Below are 16,899 nucleotides of genomic sequence, written 5' to 3'. Positions count from 1 at the left end.
GTAACGCGAAGGCCTCCGCGGTGGACCTGGTCCAGGACGCACGCGGAGTCGGACTGCAGCGTTCTGAATGGCCCCGGTCCACAGGAGCCGGAGGCCGTGAAAAGCAGAACGACTAAATTAACCGAGGAACTGCCTTAAAATGGGATATGTCACCCCAAAGAAATGAGGCAGCCTCGCTAGATAGGAGACACAGAGAAGACACACCGGCGTCTCAACCCCGACAGGACAGGGTGCAGAGTAGGTGGGGCCTGTCCTGCCGTGGTATCGGAGGGGTGCTCGGTGCTCGGTGCGCTTCTTATAGCTATTGGTTAAACCGCACACGTCTTTATGCACTTTTGTACATGAATTATATTTTCAATCGTACATGCAAGCAGACAAACAAATAGCTGACTAATGTAGGATGGACCACAATTCTGCAACCCGAAAAAAATTTTTAAACTACTTTTTAAAAACTTTTCTCATGCTTTCCTGTATACAAAGGATAAACCAAAGGATTTTCCTTAATGGTTATGGCCAGAGAAGATCAGCATTGTGCTTATTCCGGTCCTCCACAGCTTAACAAGTTAAGTTAAAAAGGTGCCGGGTTCTGTCCTGGATACAAAATAAGTATACCACGTTTCTTACTTTTAAGGAGCACACAACCTCACTGATAAAAGAAATACAAAGGAAGCAGATAAGCAAGCAGCATGACATGGATACGCCTAGCATCAGGAAGCAGTCTAACAGCAACAGATCATATCTTGTGACAACTGTGAAGAATGAGGAGTACATGAGATGGTAATAGTGGAATTAAAATATAAATGAATGTGTGAGGACAAGCCATCTGTTTTTTTTCTTTTGCGTGGTTGACGATCAGCTCGCATTTGCGAACATGGTAAGGAATACGTGAGTGCCATGTGCCATCTCTAAAGGTCAAGTTCTGTGATTATCCAACTTTCCAGAAGAAATCGAGTTGGAGATGTTAGCTTCGAAAGAGTACACCACTAGTTGGTTTAAAAAAAAAAAAAAAATGAACATTTAAAAAACAGTTATTTTTCCCGCGTCTGGCAAGGACCAATTAGAAAAGGTTCTGGCAAGAAGGCCCCTTCCCGCTTGGTCCCGGAACTACCGAAGAGCTCCACCCTGCGTTTCCCTTTCGTCAAACACCCGGGGAAACACCGGAAGTGACCGACGCCCACGCCTCCTGTGGACGGCGCGCTCGCAACCAGCTGAAGCCGAGGAAGGGACTGGCGGAAGTGACATTATCACCGCGCGCCCGAAGTTCGGTGGGGTCGAACAGGGTCGCCGTGGCGGGCGCCTGGGCCGCCTGCGGCTGAACTTCGTTTTCGCGGGTGCGTCGTCGTCTCTGCCGTGACTCCAGGTAACAGCCCTCCCAGCTTTCCCTCTTTCCCGAGGGCTTGGGCGAGCGAAGGCACTCCGACAGCGAGGCCCGAGGGCCGCGGCGGGCGTCTCGCCGGGCGGGCGCGCAGGCCCGCGGGGCCGTTGCTCCCGCTCGTGCTGCTGCCCCTCCCGCCTGTACCGGCCGCTCGGCCGCGGCTGCAGCCCAGTGCCAGTGCCGGCTCTTCTGCGCTCTCTGGGCCGAGCGCGGGGTGCAGGGAGCATCGAGGACTCAGTCTGCCTGCCTGGAGGGCAGATTGACCCGCAGGAGCCCGCCCGCTCTGCTGCCAGCAGGGGTGGGTTCTTTGCGAAGTCGTGCTCCAGACTTGAAACGTCTAGTCGGAAGCCCGCGCTTCTGCGCGGTGGGACTTAAGAGAGAAACACAGCACTTTCTTTACAAGGTCTCCATCAGGCCAGCATGGTTTCTCACACTTGGGGTAGGCTTGTTTTAGGAAAAGATTATGCCCGAGTTATCCAGGCATGTATGAATCTACTTCCCAGAAATATCTAATTTGATACTCCAGTTTCCATGAAAAGACAACGTTGCAAACAGCCCTTTACTGAGGATGATTGCAGTACTCGCGGAGTGATTGTATGATACAGGTGAGGAAACATGGTCTGTGCCATTGTCGAGAGCTCTAAATAATCTGCTAACCTTGGGTAACCAAGGTTAAATACCCTAACCTTGGGTAACCAAGGGTTCCTTCTGGAGACTTAGGGCCCAAAAAGTGATCTGGAGCCACCAAAGTTTCCAGATAAGTGCATATGTAGGGCTTTAAATCCTACCCTCATTACCTCTTGACTCAACCATAGCACTGACCCCTTGAAGTGAATTTTCAGCCTTCAGTGTTCTCCTCTCGTATTTATCCATACTCTTGCCAAAGTAGATCTAACTCATGCTGCTCTTCAAAATCCTGTAACTGCGCTTGCTGCCTATGTAATAACATCTAAACTTCTGGTGACGTGACCTCCTATGGCTGCTGTCTCATCTCCTGCAATGACCTTCCATACAGTACAGTGCTAACCTTGTCACTTGCACTCTGGATGCTTTATCTTTGTCTCTGTGCTTCATTTCTCTTTCAGACAGAAAAATTTTTACTTGCCTTGCTTAACTCAAGTTAGGTGGTCCCTGCTTTGTGAAAACAGTGACCTCTCTTCAGAGTACTTGATTTTAGCCTATGTTGTCTTCTTTTCCACAGAGTATGTGCATTCATTCATGACTACACACTATATGCATAGTGATAGGTGCAGAGATTTCAGACAGGTGATGCTGGTGTCTGTTCTCAAGGATCTTAGCTTACTTGGGGCATACCCTCTGCTGGGCCTACCAAGTTTTAACAGTAATTATTTGCATGTCCTTCATGTTGAACTATTTGATGCCAGGGATCAATATTATTGTTGTGATAAAGTAACAAGTTCAGAAAACATAATTTTATTATACCTCTGAGGTGTTCATTTTCAGAAGTAGAGCTTGCTTTGGTTTGATTTTCAATGATAAGTTTGTAGGATAAGTAGTCTTTGGGGTCCTTTGCCCTCTCAAAGTGATTGTCTGATTCCTTCACTGCTTTTGCAAGTATCTTACTCTGTACCAGCACATACTTTAAGTGAACGTGGATCTTTGGACATATAACTCTGAGACCTGTAAGTTCTATGCAAGAATATCTTATTAGATGATAATAAATGTTTGAATTCAAGTCTTACAGTAGTAGCTAACATTTGACCTGTACTTAGTGTGCAACTAGATGTGTTTTGATATATTAACTCAGTCAATCTGTCAGTCCTGTGTTGATTAAATCAGTTCTTACAGCAACTCTGGAGGGTTGCAAACCCATCTAAACAGAATTGATAGATCTTTTAAGGGCTGGGAGTCTAGCTCAGTTGAGAGTGTTTGCCTGTCCTGAGTGAGGCCTTGTTGATCCCTGTCACCACTCCTCCACACACCATAGAGCAGTCACTCAGTTCCTTCATTGGAAAGTTATTTCAGATATATATCTAGTACATAGATGATGATTAAGCCAGCTGTGGTGGCACAGGCCTGTAATCCCAGCAACTTGGGAGGTTGAGGCAGGAGGATAGCAAGTTCCAGGCTACTCCATAGAGCTTAATGAGATAACCTGTCTCAAAAAAAAAAAAAAAAACAGGACTGGGAGTGTAGCTTAGTATGAAGCACTTGCCTAGCATGTGAGGCCCTGTGTTCAGTCCCTAGTACTGAAGAAAAAAACTGATTTAAGAAAAGCCAGATACAGATACAGTTTGTATTTTGAAGATTTAAGATTATCACATTGATAAAAATACAGTGTTTTACTTATTGATGTATCATACAGTTTTTACAGTCTTTCATTGAAGTAGGAGCTCAGTGAAAGATCACGCCAAAATATATTGGGTTTAATTCAGTATTTATTGGACTTTACGTCCAAGGCATTGTGGAGGTTATAAAATCGGGTGGAATATTTAAAAACCTGAACTTGGCCTATCTATACACTATATATACACTCGCTCTGTATGTAGTGCTTGGTAAATGTTCTGCTCTGATGCACAGTTTGCTTAGGAATTAGTTTTCTCGAGATGTTTTCCTCCACCATTTTTTTTTTTTTTTCCCAAACACAGTGCTAAGAATCGAACCTAGTGCCTGACACATACTAGGCAAGTGCTGTACCACTGAGCTACAACCCCAGCCCCCAGTTTTTAATGCTGGTTATGACACCTTAATTTTCACTACTGTCAGAGTATTTAAATTAAACATGTAACAGAGCAAAAGTTGCCTTTTGCAGTTCTGCATGCAGTTACAGGAAACATGGAAGGAGTAGGCTGTGGTTGTATTGGTTTTCTTATTTATGTTTTTGGTAACCACAAAACTGGGGTTATAAGACTATACAGGTTACCCGTGTTCTTACATTAACCTTTAAACTTTTTTCCAAGGAGCATTGCCGTTTCTTGGTGTGTGAAAGTAACCCAGAGAATTGAGGAAGTTGCTAAGAGTGTGCTGGGAATGCTCCAGGAAAAGACCAAGTGCTGAAGAAAGTGAACATCATGGATCAGAACAACAGTCTGCCACCGTATGCCCAGGGCTTGGCCTCCCCCCAGGTAATGCAGCAGTTGGGGGGTGGGGGGCAAGACTGCCCACAAGAGAGAGCACAGGCCCAGGCCATTTGGCCACTGTTGCCAAAAATGGACTTTTGTTGGCAACTTCCCTTAGTTTGGGAAAGTTCTGTTAGGCTTTGAGTGGGCACAGGAGTGTTTTACTTGGGAGTCTTTTTGGAAGCCAGAGTACGTATTTGTGTATAAAACACTTTGCTTTTGATGGACACTGAGAATATTACAAATGATTATAGGGTCACTCTCACCAAATTATTTCCTAGTTTTATTGCTTCCTTTTTAAGAATGTAATTAACCTTGTTGAGGTACAGTTCACATACAAAAACCCCCTATCCATTTTAAATGTTTTTGTAATTAGTTCTGTAAGTTAGAACACTTTGTTTACCCTAAAACGGGCCTCTTTGCCCTCTTGTGACTACTCTCCTAGCCCCAGTGGCTGCTCCATCTACTCTTCAGTGCTGAAGATCCGTTCTACCTGCTCTAGAGCCTCACATAAGTGAAGTCCCACAGTGTGTCTTCTTGGTTGGTCTGTTTCCTTCACCCAGTGTAAGGTTTGTGTATTGGTGAATAATCCCTTTTTATTGCCAAGCAGCACCCTCGTCTGTTTTCCATTTGCTATGTGGGTGTTCCCAGCTTGGGGTGTTAAGGTGTACCCCAGAGATCCTGTACACTTTTTTCTATCTTGAGTATCTTGAGTAGATACTCGGAGTGGCATTGCAGGGCCATGTGTGCTTGTGTCTGACTTTACTCAGAGGCTGCCAGTTGCTTGCTGAAGTGGCCGCGCTGTTCTGCAGCCCTCCAATGGTGGGAAGAGTTTAATTGCTCCACTTCCTCACCAGCACCTCGGGTGTTGGTTTTTACTTTTTGCCATCCTAGTGGTTGCTTAATAGTTTTTTTAATGTGTTGTCCTGATGACTAATAATCTTGAGCATCATGTCAAGTATTTATTGGCCAGTTATCTATTTTTATTTGTAAAATGCCTGTTGCCTAGCCCAGGAGCACCTAGCCTCTGAGCCACATATCCAGCCCTTTTTATTTTTTATTTTGAGTTGCTAAGACTGGCTTTGAACTTGCAATCTTCTTCCAACTCCCAAGTGACTGGGATTACAGTCTGCACCATTGCATCTGAATGTTGCCTATTTTTTTGTTGGTTTATTTGTTCATCTTTTATTGAGTTTATTTGTTCATCTATGTATTCTATATGCCTTCCATTCTTTTCTTAGATGTCTGAAGTATACGTGTTGTTTTCTCAGCATTAGGTTGCTGAAACAATCTTATGCTTTCTGCCAAATAAGTGGTGGAAGTGAGAAAGAATCATGGCTCTTTTTGGGTCTTACATGCATTTGAGAATCTAATAAAAACTGTGGACCCTCTCCGTAGAAAAAGCAGAGAGAGTTACACATGATGTTGAGGTTTGGAAAACTGTTTTCAACTCTGTGGGTGCTGTGGGTGAGGGGAGGCACTGGGCTGGGTCTTGGGACATCTGTGGTCTTGGCTCATCTGCCAGTGGGGCTTCGACCTTGGGTGAGTTGCTAACCTTCTCTGGTCAGTTTCTTTACTGCTTCCCTCTCCCTTTCTCAAAGGGCTGTTGTGAGACAGATAAATTAATAAATGTAGCAGCGTCTGGAGAAGTTTGGGAGCAGTGCAGGAAAGCAGACTCATAGTGTGTGACAGGTTGTATTGATTCACATTTTGAGGAGGGCAAATGATCAGCTTTGAGTAGTGTTCTATAATCATCTCTGTGGTTGCTTGAGTAACACTTCAGCATCTCTGGTGTGTGTACCTCTAGAATGATTATCATTGATCATGCACAGGGGGCCAGATGCTCCCCAGGTACGGGGGTGGCACTTTAAACAGGAGCATGTCTGTCTAATAATTGGGACCATTATTATTCTCTGGTCATGCTGCAAAGGTTAAGCCACTCCCCAGGTTCTCTTGTGGCAAGTGAGGTTGATCCAAGTCCTGAACTCTGGTCTGCTACGTTCAGGATTAAGGAAGAAAACACACATCTGAGGATGGCGAGTACTGTCCCCATGGTACTTGGCAGCCCACTCTTCTAGAGCATCTTGCTTAGCCGTCTCCTGCGGCTCCACCAGGAAGGCTCACAGACTCTCAGCAACAGCAGCCTGACTCTCCCCACCCTTGTTCTCTGCAGGGTGCCATGACGCCTGGGATCCCCATTTTTAGTCCCATGATGCCTTATGGCACAGGCCTGACGCCCCAGCCTATTCAAAACACCAACAGCTTGTCTATTTTGGAAGAGCAGCAACGGCAGCAGCAACAACAGCAGCAGCAACAGCAGCAGCAGCAGCAGCAGCAGCAGCAGGCGGCTGCAGCAGCGCAGCAGTCAGCACCCCAGCAGCCAGCACAGGGGGCCTCCGGCCAGACCCCGCAGCTCTTCCACTCACAGACTCTTACCACCGCACCCTTGCCGGGCACCACGCCCCTGTATCCCTCCCCGATGACCCCCATGACCCCCATCACTCCTGCCACACCAGCCTCCGAAAGCTCTGGGATCGTGCCGCAGCTGCAGTGAGTACTCCGTGTCGTGTCTCCGGAGGTGGAGGAGCCCTGGGCTGTGCTGTGCCTGTGCCTCCAGCAGTGGCACAGCGGTGCTGTGCGCCACGGCGAGAGCTGAAGCTGCTGAGTCAGCCCCTCCACCCTCGTGGAGGACTTTCACAGCATCCTCAGAAAGGGCACCTCACACTGAAGCTGGGTGTGGTGGCTGTGTAGATGGCGCTGTAGCGGATGCACTGTGGGTTAGGCACAGTTCAGCACAGGTCCCCGTGCTCCCAGGTTCCATTTTACTGTGAGGGCTGCGTACAAACCTGTGGTCTTCCCATAAGGTGAGAATGACTGTTACTGTCCCAAGTGAGTTTTTCTACCGTGTAGTGGGTCCTATATATAATAAGGTAGGGAGGCAGGAAAAATCTCCTTTCTTCCTGAAAATCAGAATTATTTCCAGATGGTTGTCAATGAGAAGCATGTAGATCTTGCCCACAGGAAACTATCGGCCAAAGTGAAGTGCTGGTTGCAGTCCCAGGATGTCGGTGCTCCTGTATGGCTGTGCCCTCCCTGTGCTCTTTGGAGCTGATGGTCCTTCTGTGCTTACTCATTCTGTTTCTTGGATGGCTATTATTTATAAGCCATTGCTGATCATTTTGGGGACTAAGTAGTGTGTGGTCATGTATTCTGCCTGTTACTCAAAGCCCTGGATCTTGGTTCTCTGTTGTTTTTTTGACCCCATTTTTAAAAACAAAATCCTATTGATTTTTTGTGGCTTTGGAGTGATAAGTGCTGCTAGCTTTCCTTTGTCCTTGTTGCTCCCAGGGTCCTGAATGCTTGCTGACTTCTGTGGGCAATTGGGATCACTCTGGCCTGAGTTGTAAATGACACCTGTTGGCAGTAGGCAGTTGTTTCTGACATTCCATGGACATTCAGTCAGCTAGGTTACTTAGTTTTCACTGTCTTCTTAGAGCCCTATTGGTTCATTGGTAAATATTTAATGAAAACATACAAGAATACATTTACCAAAGATGACTGAATTTATGACAGATGCACCAAAATTTATTTGACAGTTTGTACATGGACCTGTGTTGAAGGCAGGTCTGTGCACAGAGTGACAGGAAGGAAGCAGCTGATACAGAAATGAGAACACAGCCCAACTGGCTTTAGGAGTGTGTATCAGAGAAGACCACTGTCCTCTCAGTAAATTATGGGCCATCAAATTTCAAGAGACTTGCTTTTTGGCAGTACCAGAAAAAGCAGTGACAATGAAGTAGGAGCTCTCCTTCGTGAACTGAGGTCAGAGTTCTCTGGTGGCAAGGCTCTAGGTCCTTGGCATTGTTCATTTCAAGTCTGTATGCTTTCAGATCCAGGAAAATACAGAGTAAAAATTTTGAGTTTGCCATGTTTCAGTTTTTATTTTAAGTCTCTAATGAAGTTGATTTTCAAATCTGTCATTATTCTTTTGTAAGTTGTTCATGAAACAATTCAAGAATGCTAAAAAATGAAAAGGTTTCCTTGGACACACAAGATGAGTGATGATTCTGCTTATCTGGATTACTAAGACTAATCAGAAGAGAAATCAGGCCTCCTTCCTTTGCCAAATAAACTGAATTCTTATTCTTCCAAAAGATTACTTACTTGTAAAGGACTGAGGAAGCCTTGCCTGCCTGTTTTCATTACAGACTGTGATTCAGGGTGGGCTGGTGCTGGCTCCCTGGGAGGAAGCCCAGGGCTAAGTAAGATCAGGGCCAAAGACAGGCTCAGATCCTGGCCCCACCTTGGAGCACAGTGTGCTTTCCGGAAGCCTCCATTCTTCATCCAAGTGTGTGATGTTGGCAGCTGCTACCTGGCTGTGTGCTGTGAATGCTGAGGCTTTTGTGAGGTGCTCAGCATGCTTTGTGGTCCTTACTTAACACTTAACAAGGGTCAGCAGTTCCTTAAAGCTAGTGAAAGAACAAGGCTCCTAGGTCATCATTTACTACTTCCTTGTGTAAAAGTTAAATAATCTAAATTATCATGTTTTCTTTTCAAATTTCTTCCAGAAATATAGTATCCACAGTAAATCTTGGTTGTAAACTTGACCTTAAGACTATTGCACTTCGTGCCCGAAACGCTGAATATAACCCCAAGGTCAGTGCATTTTCATGTATTTCAAACTGGTAAAACTGGAATTTCTCTGGGTCAGAAAGTTTGTGTTTTGCTTAAGTTTCTTGACACCAGCAAAATGAAAATCTAGGGGGAAATGTGTCATTTTAATCTTGAATGTTCAGTAATTAGAACAGCTTCATTCTATTCATGTTTTACTCAGTAGCTACTGTGTGTGTGTGTGTGTGTGTGTGTGTGTGTGTGTGTGTGTGTGAGTCCCTTGGGAATTAGCAGTGTGCAAGGTAAAGACAAGTTATATGCTATGTCATGATGGAGACCACATGAAGCTGGAGAGCAGAATCTAATCCCATTTATAACATGAACCATTAGGGTAGAATGGCAGGGTGTATTGACTTTAGTAATCCTGTGGTAGGGGTGGGAGGGGTCGTGTGGATGAAGCAAGATTGGCCAAGAGTTAATAGTTGTTGAAGTTGTATAAGGATAAGACAGCTTATTATGATATGGTTTTCTACCTTTCTATCACTTTTACATTTTTTTGTAGTAAAGAGATTACAGGGGAGAAAGATCCCTGAGATTTTTTATATATATATTGATATATATTGATATTTTGATATATTTTTTAATATAGCAGCCTGAGTTTATGTTAAAGCTTTTGTGCCTGTGCCAGGGGAAGTATTTTCTAACATAGTAACCTTTGCGTGAAGAAATGAGTGCTGGGTAGAGGAGCTTGTCCTACAGAAGCAGTGCCCTGCAGTGGGGCACGTCCACCAGAGAGGCATCACGTGCCTGAAACCTTTATCCCAGGGAGACCAGTGTTGAGTAGAATGCCTCTAACAAAAGAAAACAAGCTTTATGTAAGGAAGAGAGGGCAGAAGGAGAAACGGGGATCATTTTGAAATGTAGTCTGTTTTTCATCTTTAGATAAGCTACTGTTAGCTGCTAGCTGGTCAGACTGTTCTGCCCTGTGCAGCTTGGCAGGTCAGCAGAGGACACATTGAGTTACTCATGGAATCTCAAGAAACCCTGGGAGTTTTCCTGAGTTATGCATGTCTGCCAGAGTCAGTACCCACCTGAGTTTTGCCCGGTTGGCACTGCTTCCCTTGCCATTGTGCCTCAGCTTTCTCCTTTGGGTCAAACCCCCAGTGCAGGTTGCACTTTGTGATTGGGCTTTCTCTGTAATTTCCTTGTTGAATGTCTTGAAGCAGTGGCTGTGTAGCAGACGGGAGGAGGGGGGAAAGGGAGGGCAGTCTTAACTATCGGTAAACACGTGGAACTGCTCTCACTTCCAGTTTTTAGTTGGCTGAAGGCTAACCAAGAGAATAATCATCACAAATAAGCTTGACTCCTTTCTTAATTGATTAGTTGAAGTATTTATGTAGATAATACAAGGTGAATAAACTTATATGCAGATTCTTTCCTGGTTGGGCAGTGAAAAGTTGGGATAGTTCTCTTACCTGGACCTTTAATAGCCAGTCTGTTTCAGTAATTTGTTGGACTTCTAAAGTCCAAGTTCTTTCACTTTTCACTTTTTTTTAAATTTTTTCTTTTTTTGCGGTGGTGGTGGCTTATGTGCATTAAGTGAAATTTGAAGGTGGTTTTGGATGAGATCAGCCATTTTGAGATACTTAGATAAAATAAAGAGCAAGGATGATGACTAAGTTTCTGCCTCTCCCCTGCAACCTGGAAAAGAAGCAGACAGATTATCTTTGTGATGCCTTGGCAGCAAAACTGAGAGCGAGTGTTCAAATGCAGGCTGTGTCCCTTGGAGACTACTCAGAAGTCTGGTTTCCTCCAGCAAGTCCTTGGTTTTTAATACTTCATTTTGGGGTAACATTTTATGATGACAGACTGCAAAGGCTCATCTACAATTAACGCAGCTATTTATTTATGAACATCTAATAAGATGACTACCTTAGTAGAAAGAGCTGTTGGTAACAGTGTTTCATAATGATACCAGAATGTACACTGTGTCAACATGAGTTGCATCTTGATTGTTCTAAGTCTGTGAGTGAGGAGAGTTGAATTTATTTTAATGGTCAACAACTTTTTTAAAGAAGGGAAGGGAAATAGAAGAGCTGGGTTTGGACTAGAGTCCTAGGGCAGATGTTCCTCAGCTTGCTGTGGCATCGCACCTCCTCTTGCACCCACCACCTGCCCTTGGCCGAGCCACCCTGTCAGTTTCCCTCCCATGGCCTGGCCTGGGGATGCTGCCGGCTGCTGCTGCCCAGCAGCTTGGCAGTGTCGTTCTGCATGTGAACCGTGGCATATGCTGAACTCATGTTGCTTTCACAGCACTGTAGCACTGAGTGTTCCCGAGCCACACCTCAGTGAGTCGGGCATGATCTGTGTACAGGAGGCAGTTGAGGATGTGATGCACGGGTAGGGTGGTGGACCTAGGTGCATCTCTTAACCCCGAGGCATCAGCTAGACCTGGACCTTGAGTGCAAGTGAGAAACCTGGCCCTGTAGGTGGGGAGGTCAGAGTTGCTGTGCTAACTTGTCAAGAAAGAAACAGAGCCTTCAGATGTGGGGATGTTTAAGTTAAGCTACTTAAAATATGGAATACATCAAATATGCCTGATTATTTTTAACTTCTTAAAGGTAAGTTAATCTTCGTGTCTACCCAGTGGCCATTTAGGAAAATACAAAAGTATTTAGATGCAAAAGGGATCTAACAGTTTTATTTTGAATTGAGCAAGAATTAAAAAAAAAAAAAATAAGGTATATCAATTATTGGACTTTTTCATCATTTCAGAGTTTTTACTTTTGACTTTAAAATATGTCAACATATAAATAAGACAATGTACATAGCATGTTGAATTGAAACAAATATTAATAAACTTAACAATTTCCCTAAAAAGAAAACAAAAATTTCTCCTTGATTATTGTACCTCATATAATCTCAATTATTTCTGCTAGTTATAACATAAAAATGAGAGTAAAGACTAGATAAACCTGTTCAGTGACAGGAGTTTGTGTCTTTATCTTAAATTGTCTAATAGCCGAAGATGTTTGTACTTCGTTTTAAGATCTCAGGGAGCTAAGCTGGGGACACGATCCACCATTAGCCTGTCAGTGAATCTGTATCACAACAAGTGTCTGAAGATGAATCTCGGCCCATCGCAGTCTGAGTTCAGTGTTCATTTTACGATTTAGTCATGTGATCTAGAACATACTGCTAGCATTTTTGTGGGTAAGGAAGGGGAAGACAGTGATTTTTTTAAACTAAAAATGTCAAAGCAATCTAATTTGTCAGTGAGTTATCTTGGGGGTTGGGGGTGTAGCTCAGTGGTAGAGTGTTGGCGTGCATGAGGCCCTGGGTTCAGTCCCCAGCAACAAGGGGAGAAGAAAAAAGAAAACATCATCTTGATTAGAAATGTTAAGGACCTTTTCTTGTGTAAATATCATATTTTAGCTGGTGCAATAGTCGTGTCTGTAATCCCAGCTACTTGGGAAGCTTAGGCAGGAGGATTGCCAAGTTCAAGTCCAGCATGAACAACTTAGACCCTGTCTCAAAATAAAAAATACAATGGACTAGAGGTAGAAGGCCCCTGGACCATCCCCAATCCCTAGTACCAAAATAGGAATAAATCATATATTAATTTAAGCTATTTGAAAATAGGTTTCCCCATGACTTAAAATTTTAGCATGAAAATGTTTTCAAAGAGCCAACATGTTTAAAACATAAATAACAAAATAAAAGTAAAAAACCGGTATTTTTTCTTACTTTGCATTTGTAATTGTTTAATATTTTAATATTCTAAAGGCCAGCTGCAAACACGATCTTACTTCATTGATATGCTTGTTAATCCTCTGTGGAAGTAGAAAAGGCTTACTAGTTTATTTGATTGAAAGTTTGTATATAAACTGAAAATTTATATTTACAGATGCTAGTCATGATAAGTAGCAAATATAAGAGGGAAACAGTTTTTGTTGTTTACTGAGAATATAAAGAAATAGGTTGAGAGTGCAGCCCAGTGGTACAGTGCCTGCCTAGCATGCACAGGGCCCTAGGTTTCATCCCCAGCACTTCAAAACAACAGACAAAACAAAAGCAGAGTACAAAAAGCCAAGTTGTATAACTGTTAGCTTTGGTGGTGGGATGCATGTGTGATAACACACAGACCTTGGTATGACCTGGTCATGGTGGCTGTTTGTTCTGTTCCCTTGTTACTTGTGATGTAAGAGAGTCCTATACAGGAATTTGGGACAGATATTTTAATAACTGTATGTGCTAGGTCTTCCTCATTAGTTCTGATGTTCTTTGTCCCTTTTTAGTTCCAGCAAAACCCAGCAGTTTGGATGACCCCACTAATGCTTCTCTCTGACCCTTTTAGCGGTTTGCGGCTGTAATCATGAGGATACGGGAGCCGCGGACCACGGCGCTCATCTTCAGCTCTGGGAAAATGGTGTGCACAGGAGCCAAGAGGTAGCTGAGGGTCCACCCTCCCAGTGTGTGTTGTGTTGTCTTGTGGCTTCTGGTTGTTGGGCTCGCACTTCCACAGGTGACTACCGCGTTACGTTTAATCTGTCACGTGGTTCTACCCACTTCAGTCAGCACTGGTTCCTTTTCTTAACATGAGTCATGAGTTTAGATACATGTTACAGTGCTTATTCATCCATGCAGTTCAGCTGCATTTTGGGTAATATCATGAAACCAGAAGTACTGATAAAGATCCCTTGTGTAGAAAGTTCCTGCATAACAAATTCATGAAGAACTAGGGTTAAGAAAGACAGAGGCTAGAATTCTGTGGGCCAGGAAGAGCAGCCATGCTGACCGTCTGACTGGTGGAAAGCATGCTTGGTAGGCCTACAGTTTCTGTGAGAACACAGGAGTACTGGAGGATGCTGTCAGCGAGTATTGATCTTTTCCTCCTATTAGGAGGAGATTGAACGGTTTACTTTATTGGTTTCCTAATTTGGGCTTTTTGTGTTACTCATCTAAGTAATTACTGCAGATGGCTTCAGTTCAGATAACTCACTTTTCCCTGTTGTCTAGTGAAGAACAGTCCAGACTAGCAGCAAGAAAGTATGCCAGAGTCGTACAGAAGTTGGGTTTCCCTGCAAAGTTCTTGGATTTCAAGATCCAGAACATGGTGGGGAGCTGTGACGTGAAGTTCCCCATAAGGCTGGAAGGCCTCGTGCTCACCCACCAGCAGTTCAGCAGGTGAGTCTGAGGTGTGCTGGTGACCTCAAGCCGCTTAAATCCGGCTCAGGGAAGCCCGTGCAGAGGTAGTGTGAACACAGGTGTAGTACTGGACGGCTGCTGCTGACCCCACCGGCCTCTTAACCTCCCGTGTCACTGAGACACCCAGGTGGCTGTAATGGAATGAACTGTGTTCCACGTGTGTGTTTATCGTTTTGTTGCTCAGTAAACACACTTTAAACACATGAATTGAAGCCACAGTTCCTCGTGTCACTTTTGCCCCAGTTGAAGCTCTTCTTTTCATCAGCATTACATCAGACCTGCCAGCAGTCACCTCTGGTTGTCCCTGCTGCTGGCTGGTGCAGACTTTGGGGCAGTGTGTCCTGCAGCCTCATCTCCCAGTTCTCATCTTCTGTTCTCCATTGACTGCCACACAGCTCACCCCCGACCCGGTGCCCCAGGATTTTTGCACATGCCACATTTATCCCTGGTGCAGTTTCACTTTTCACCTGGGAAACTCCCCACCATGCCACTCTTCCCTGGTCCAGCACACAGACACACAGCGACTTCCTACATTTGTTCTCTGACGCAACAAACATGAAAGACCAAGTCCATTGGGGTAGCCAACATTGCTGGGGCTAGGTTCCTTCTCAACCTACCTGACCAGTACTGACAGCTTAAGGTGAGGTGCCATCAAAGGCAGCTGTCACTCTCAGCTCCTAGGTGGAGTGCTTGCCCAGAGTGAATCTGAAGACAGATCAGAAAGCAGAAAGTAGACACACAGCTCCTGTTCTTACACAGAAATTCCAATTCAGTAGAAAGGGTCAGACACTGGAGGACAGCCAGCAGGAGCAGGCTCTGTGGCCCCATTTGTGAGCCTGTTCAGTGTTTCCCTTGCTCAGTCCTCGTTGTGTATGGTAACAGGAAGCTCACAACTTCTAACCTGTTTCTGCCATTTTCCTTCTAGTTATGAGCCAGAATTATTTCCTGGATTAATCTACAGAATGATCAAACCCAGAATTGTGCTCCTTATCTTTGTTTCTGGGAAGGTTGTGTTAACAGGTGAGGCACAGCAGGGAGCAGTGTTTGCCTGTTCCAGTTTTTAGGGTGGCCTTTCTGGTGGTCCTTGGCGGTTGCCTTTGCCCTGTTTTCTTCTTCCACCCCAACATTGCTGAGAAGTGTCTGGACCCTTTGGAGGGGAAGCTCTGCAGCCTCAAGCAGGGCAGGGGCAGGATGCCGTGTCTCCGTCACTGGGGTTAGCCCTGTGACCTGTGTGACGCTGGGGCAGCAAAAGAGAGAGGAGAGCTTGGCCGGAGGCAGCTCAGTGGTTCTCCCTGCTGCCCACCTGGTGTGAGCTGGCCCAGCACCATGTGGGAGGGGTAGGGTGGGAGCCTGGTGTCCCCAAATACACCGCCTGACAGTGCATGTTGTTTTAGAAGTCACACTTAGGACTGTGGCAAGGGATCCTGCCAGTAGTGTTTCAGTGCCTGCATCTGTTAATTAACTGGGTATGGAGGATGGTGCTTGTGGCTTTAAGGAAGTGATCTCTTTCTGTTAAGAGTTGCCATTTCACACTCTGCTCCAATGTGTCCTATGCAGGTGCTAAAGTCAGAGCAGAAATTTATGAAGCGTTCGAGAACATCTACCCCATTCTGAAGGGATTCAGGAAGACCACGTAGTGGCTGCCACCGCTCCTGCCTGCCCCACCCACTTGCTTTTCAGTGAATCAGTTTGGTGCCGTTCGTGGACTCAGGTGCAGCCCGTAGCACTAGGCCACTCGTGCAACCCTCTTTAGGTGCAGGAGGGGCTGCTGCTGCTCTGGGGCTCCCGCAGCACAGCTGTGAGTTGACAGCTGTGCAGCTGTGAGGGTGGCGCTGCCCATTTATTTATATTTAGGTTTCAAACACTGCTGTTGGCAAGTTGGTTGGCGTAAGGGACAGAACTTAAGTGTTAAAGCCACCTGTACAATTGGACTTCTTACTTGTTTAATCCCCTCCACCCCCATAAACCACAGTTTTTATATTTCTACCAGAAAAGTAAAAATCTTTTTTAAAAGTGTTGTTTTTCTAATTTGTAACTTTTAGGGGTTATTTTTTGTGCCAGACACATTCCGCCTTTCCAGTATTGCAGGACAGAATAGATGTATTAATGAAAACAAATGGCTGTACATATTTTTCTTCCTTCAGAGTACTCTGTACAATAAATGCAGTTTATAAGAGTTAGACTGTTGTTTTGAATGATGCCTTGTAAGAGTCACGTGGTCTCGCTGTTACACCTACTTCAGACGCGGTGCCTGCGGCTGCTGCCTGTCTCAGTCTGCACTTGGCAGTGCGTTGCGCACAGTGCCCAGACCTCTCAGCACTCCTCAGGCCTGCTCCTGTGGAGGTGGGAGCCGCCTCCTGCAGGGCCTGCCTCAGCTCATGCAGCCGGGGAGGGGCAGAGGGCTGCATTCTCTGGCTGTGGGGCTGGTGTCTGTTCCAAGTCTCTAGTGAGGCTTTTTTGGTTTGAACCAAGGGTGGAACCCAGGGGCGCTTAACCACGGAGCCACATCCCCATCCCAGAGGTTGGCCTTGAACTTGTGATCTTCCTGCCACAGCTTCCTAAGCCACTTCTGGGATAACACCACATCCACTAGTGAAGGCTTTGGTTTGTTCTTTTTGTGGCATA

At 45.2% G+C, this 16,899-nt stretch overlaps 1 protein-coding gene across 3 annotated transcripts; it reads left to right on the top strand.

Moving 5' to 3' along the window:
• Positions 1 to 1,155: 1,155 nt before the first annotated feature.
• Positions 1,156 to 16,450, top strand: Tbp (TATA-box binding protein). 3 transcript variants are annotated; one of them, XM_047557432.1, is made up of 8 exons: positions 1,211 to 1,360; positions 4,297 to 4,461; positions 6,629 to 7,005; positions 9,024 to 9,111; positions 13,424 to 13,515; positions 14,086 to 14,253; positions 15,200 to 15,294; positions 15,832 to 16,450. In XM_047557432.1, exons 2-8 carry the CDS (start codon positions 4,408 to 4,410, stop codon positions 15,909 to 15,911), a joined length of 954 nt encoding a protein of 317 aa, XP_047413388.1. In that variant the 5' UTR covers positions 1,211 to 1,360; positions 4,297 to 4,407; the 3' UTR covers positions 15,912 to 16,450. The 3 variants fall into 3 exon arrangements, with proteins under 3 accessions (XP_047413390.1, XP_047413388.1, XP_047413389.1); XM_047557433.1 differs by lacking the exon at positions 1,211 to 1,360 and adding an exon at positions 1,452 to 1,980; XM_047557434.1 differs by lacking the exon at positions 15,200 to 15,294 and having other exon boundaries at positions 1,156 to 1,360.
• Positions 16,451 to 16,899: the final 449 nt, after the last annotated feature.

Source organism: Sciurus carolinensis, chromosome 7 (assembly GCF_902686445.1).
Source record: "Sciurus carolinensis chromosome 7, mSciCar1.2, whole genome shotgun sequence".
NCBI lineage: Eukaryota > Metazoa > Chordata > Mammalia > Rodentia > Sciuridae > Sciurus > Sciurus carolinensis.
This window is presented reverse-complemented; position numbering and strand designations above follow the sequence as displayed.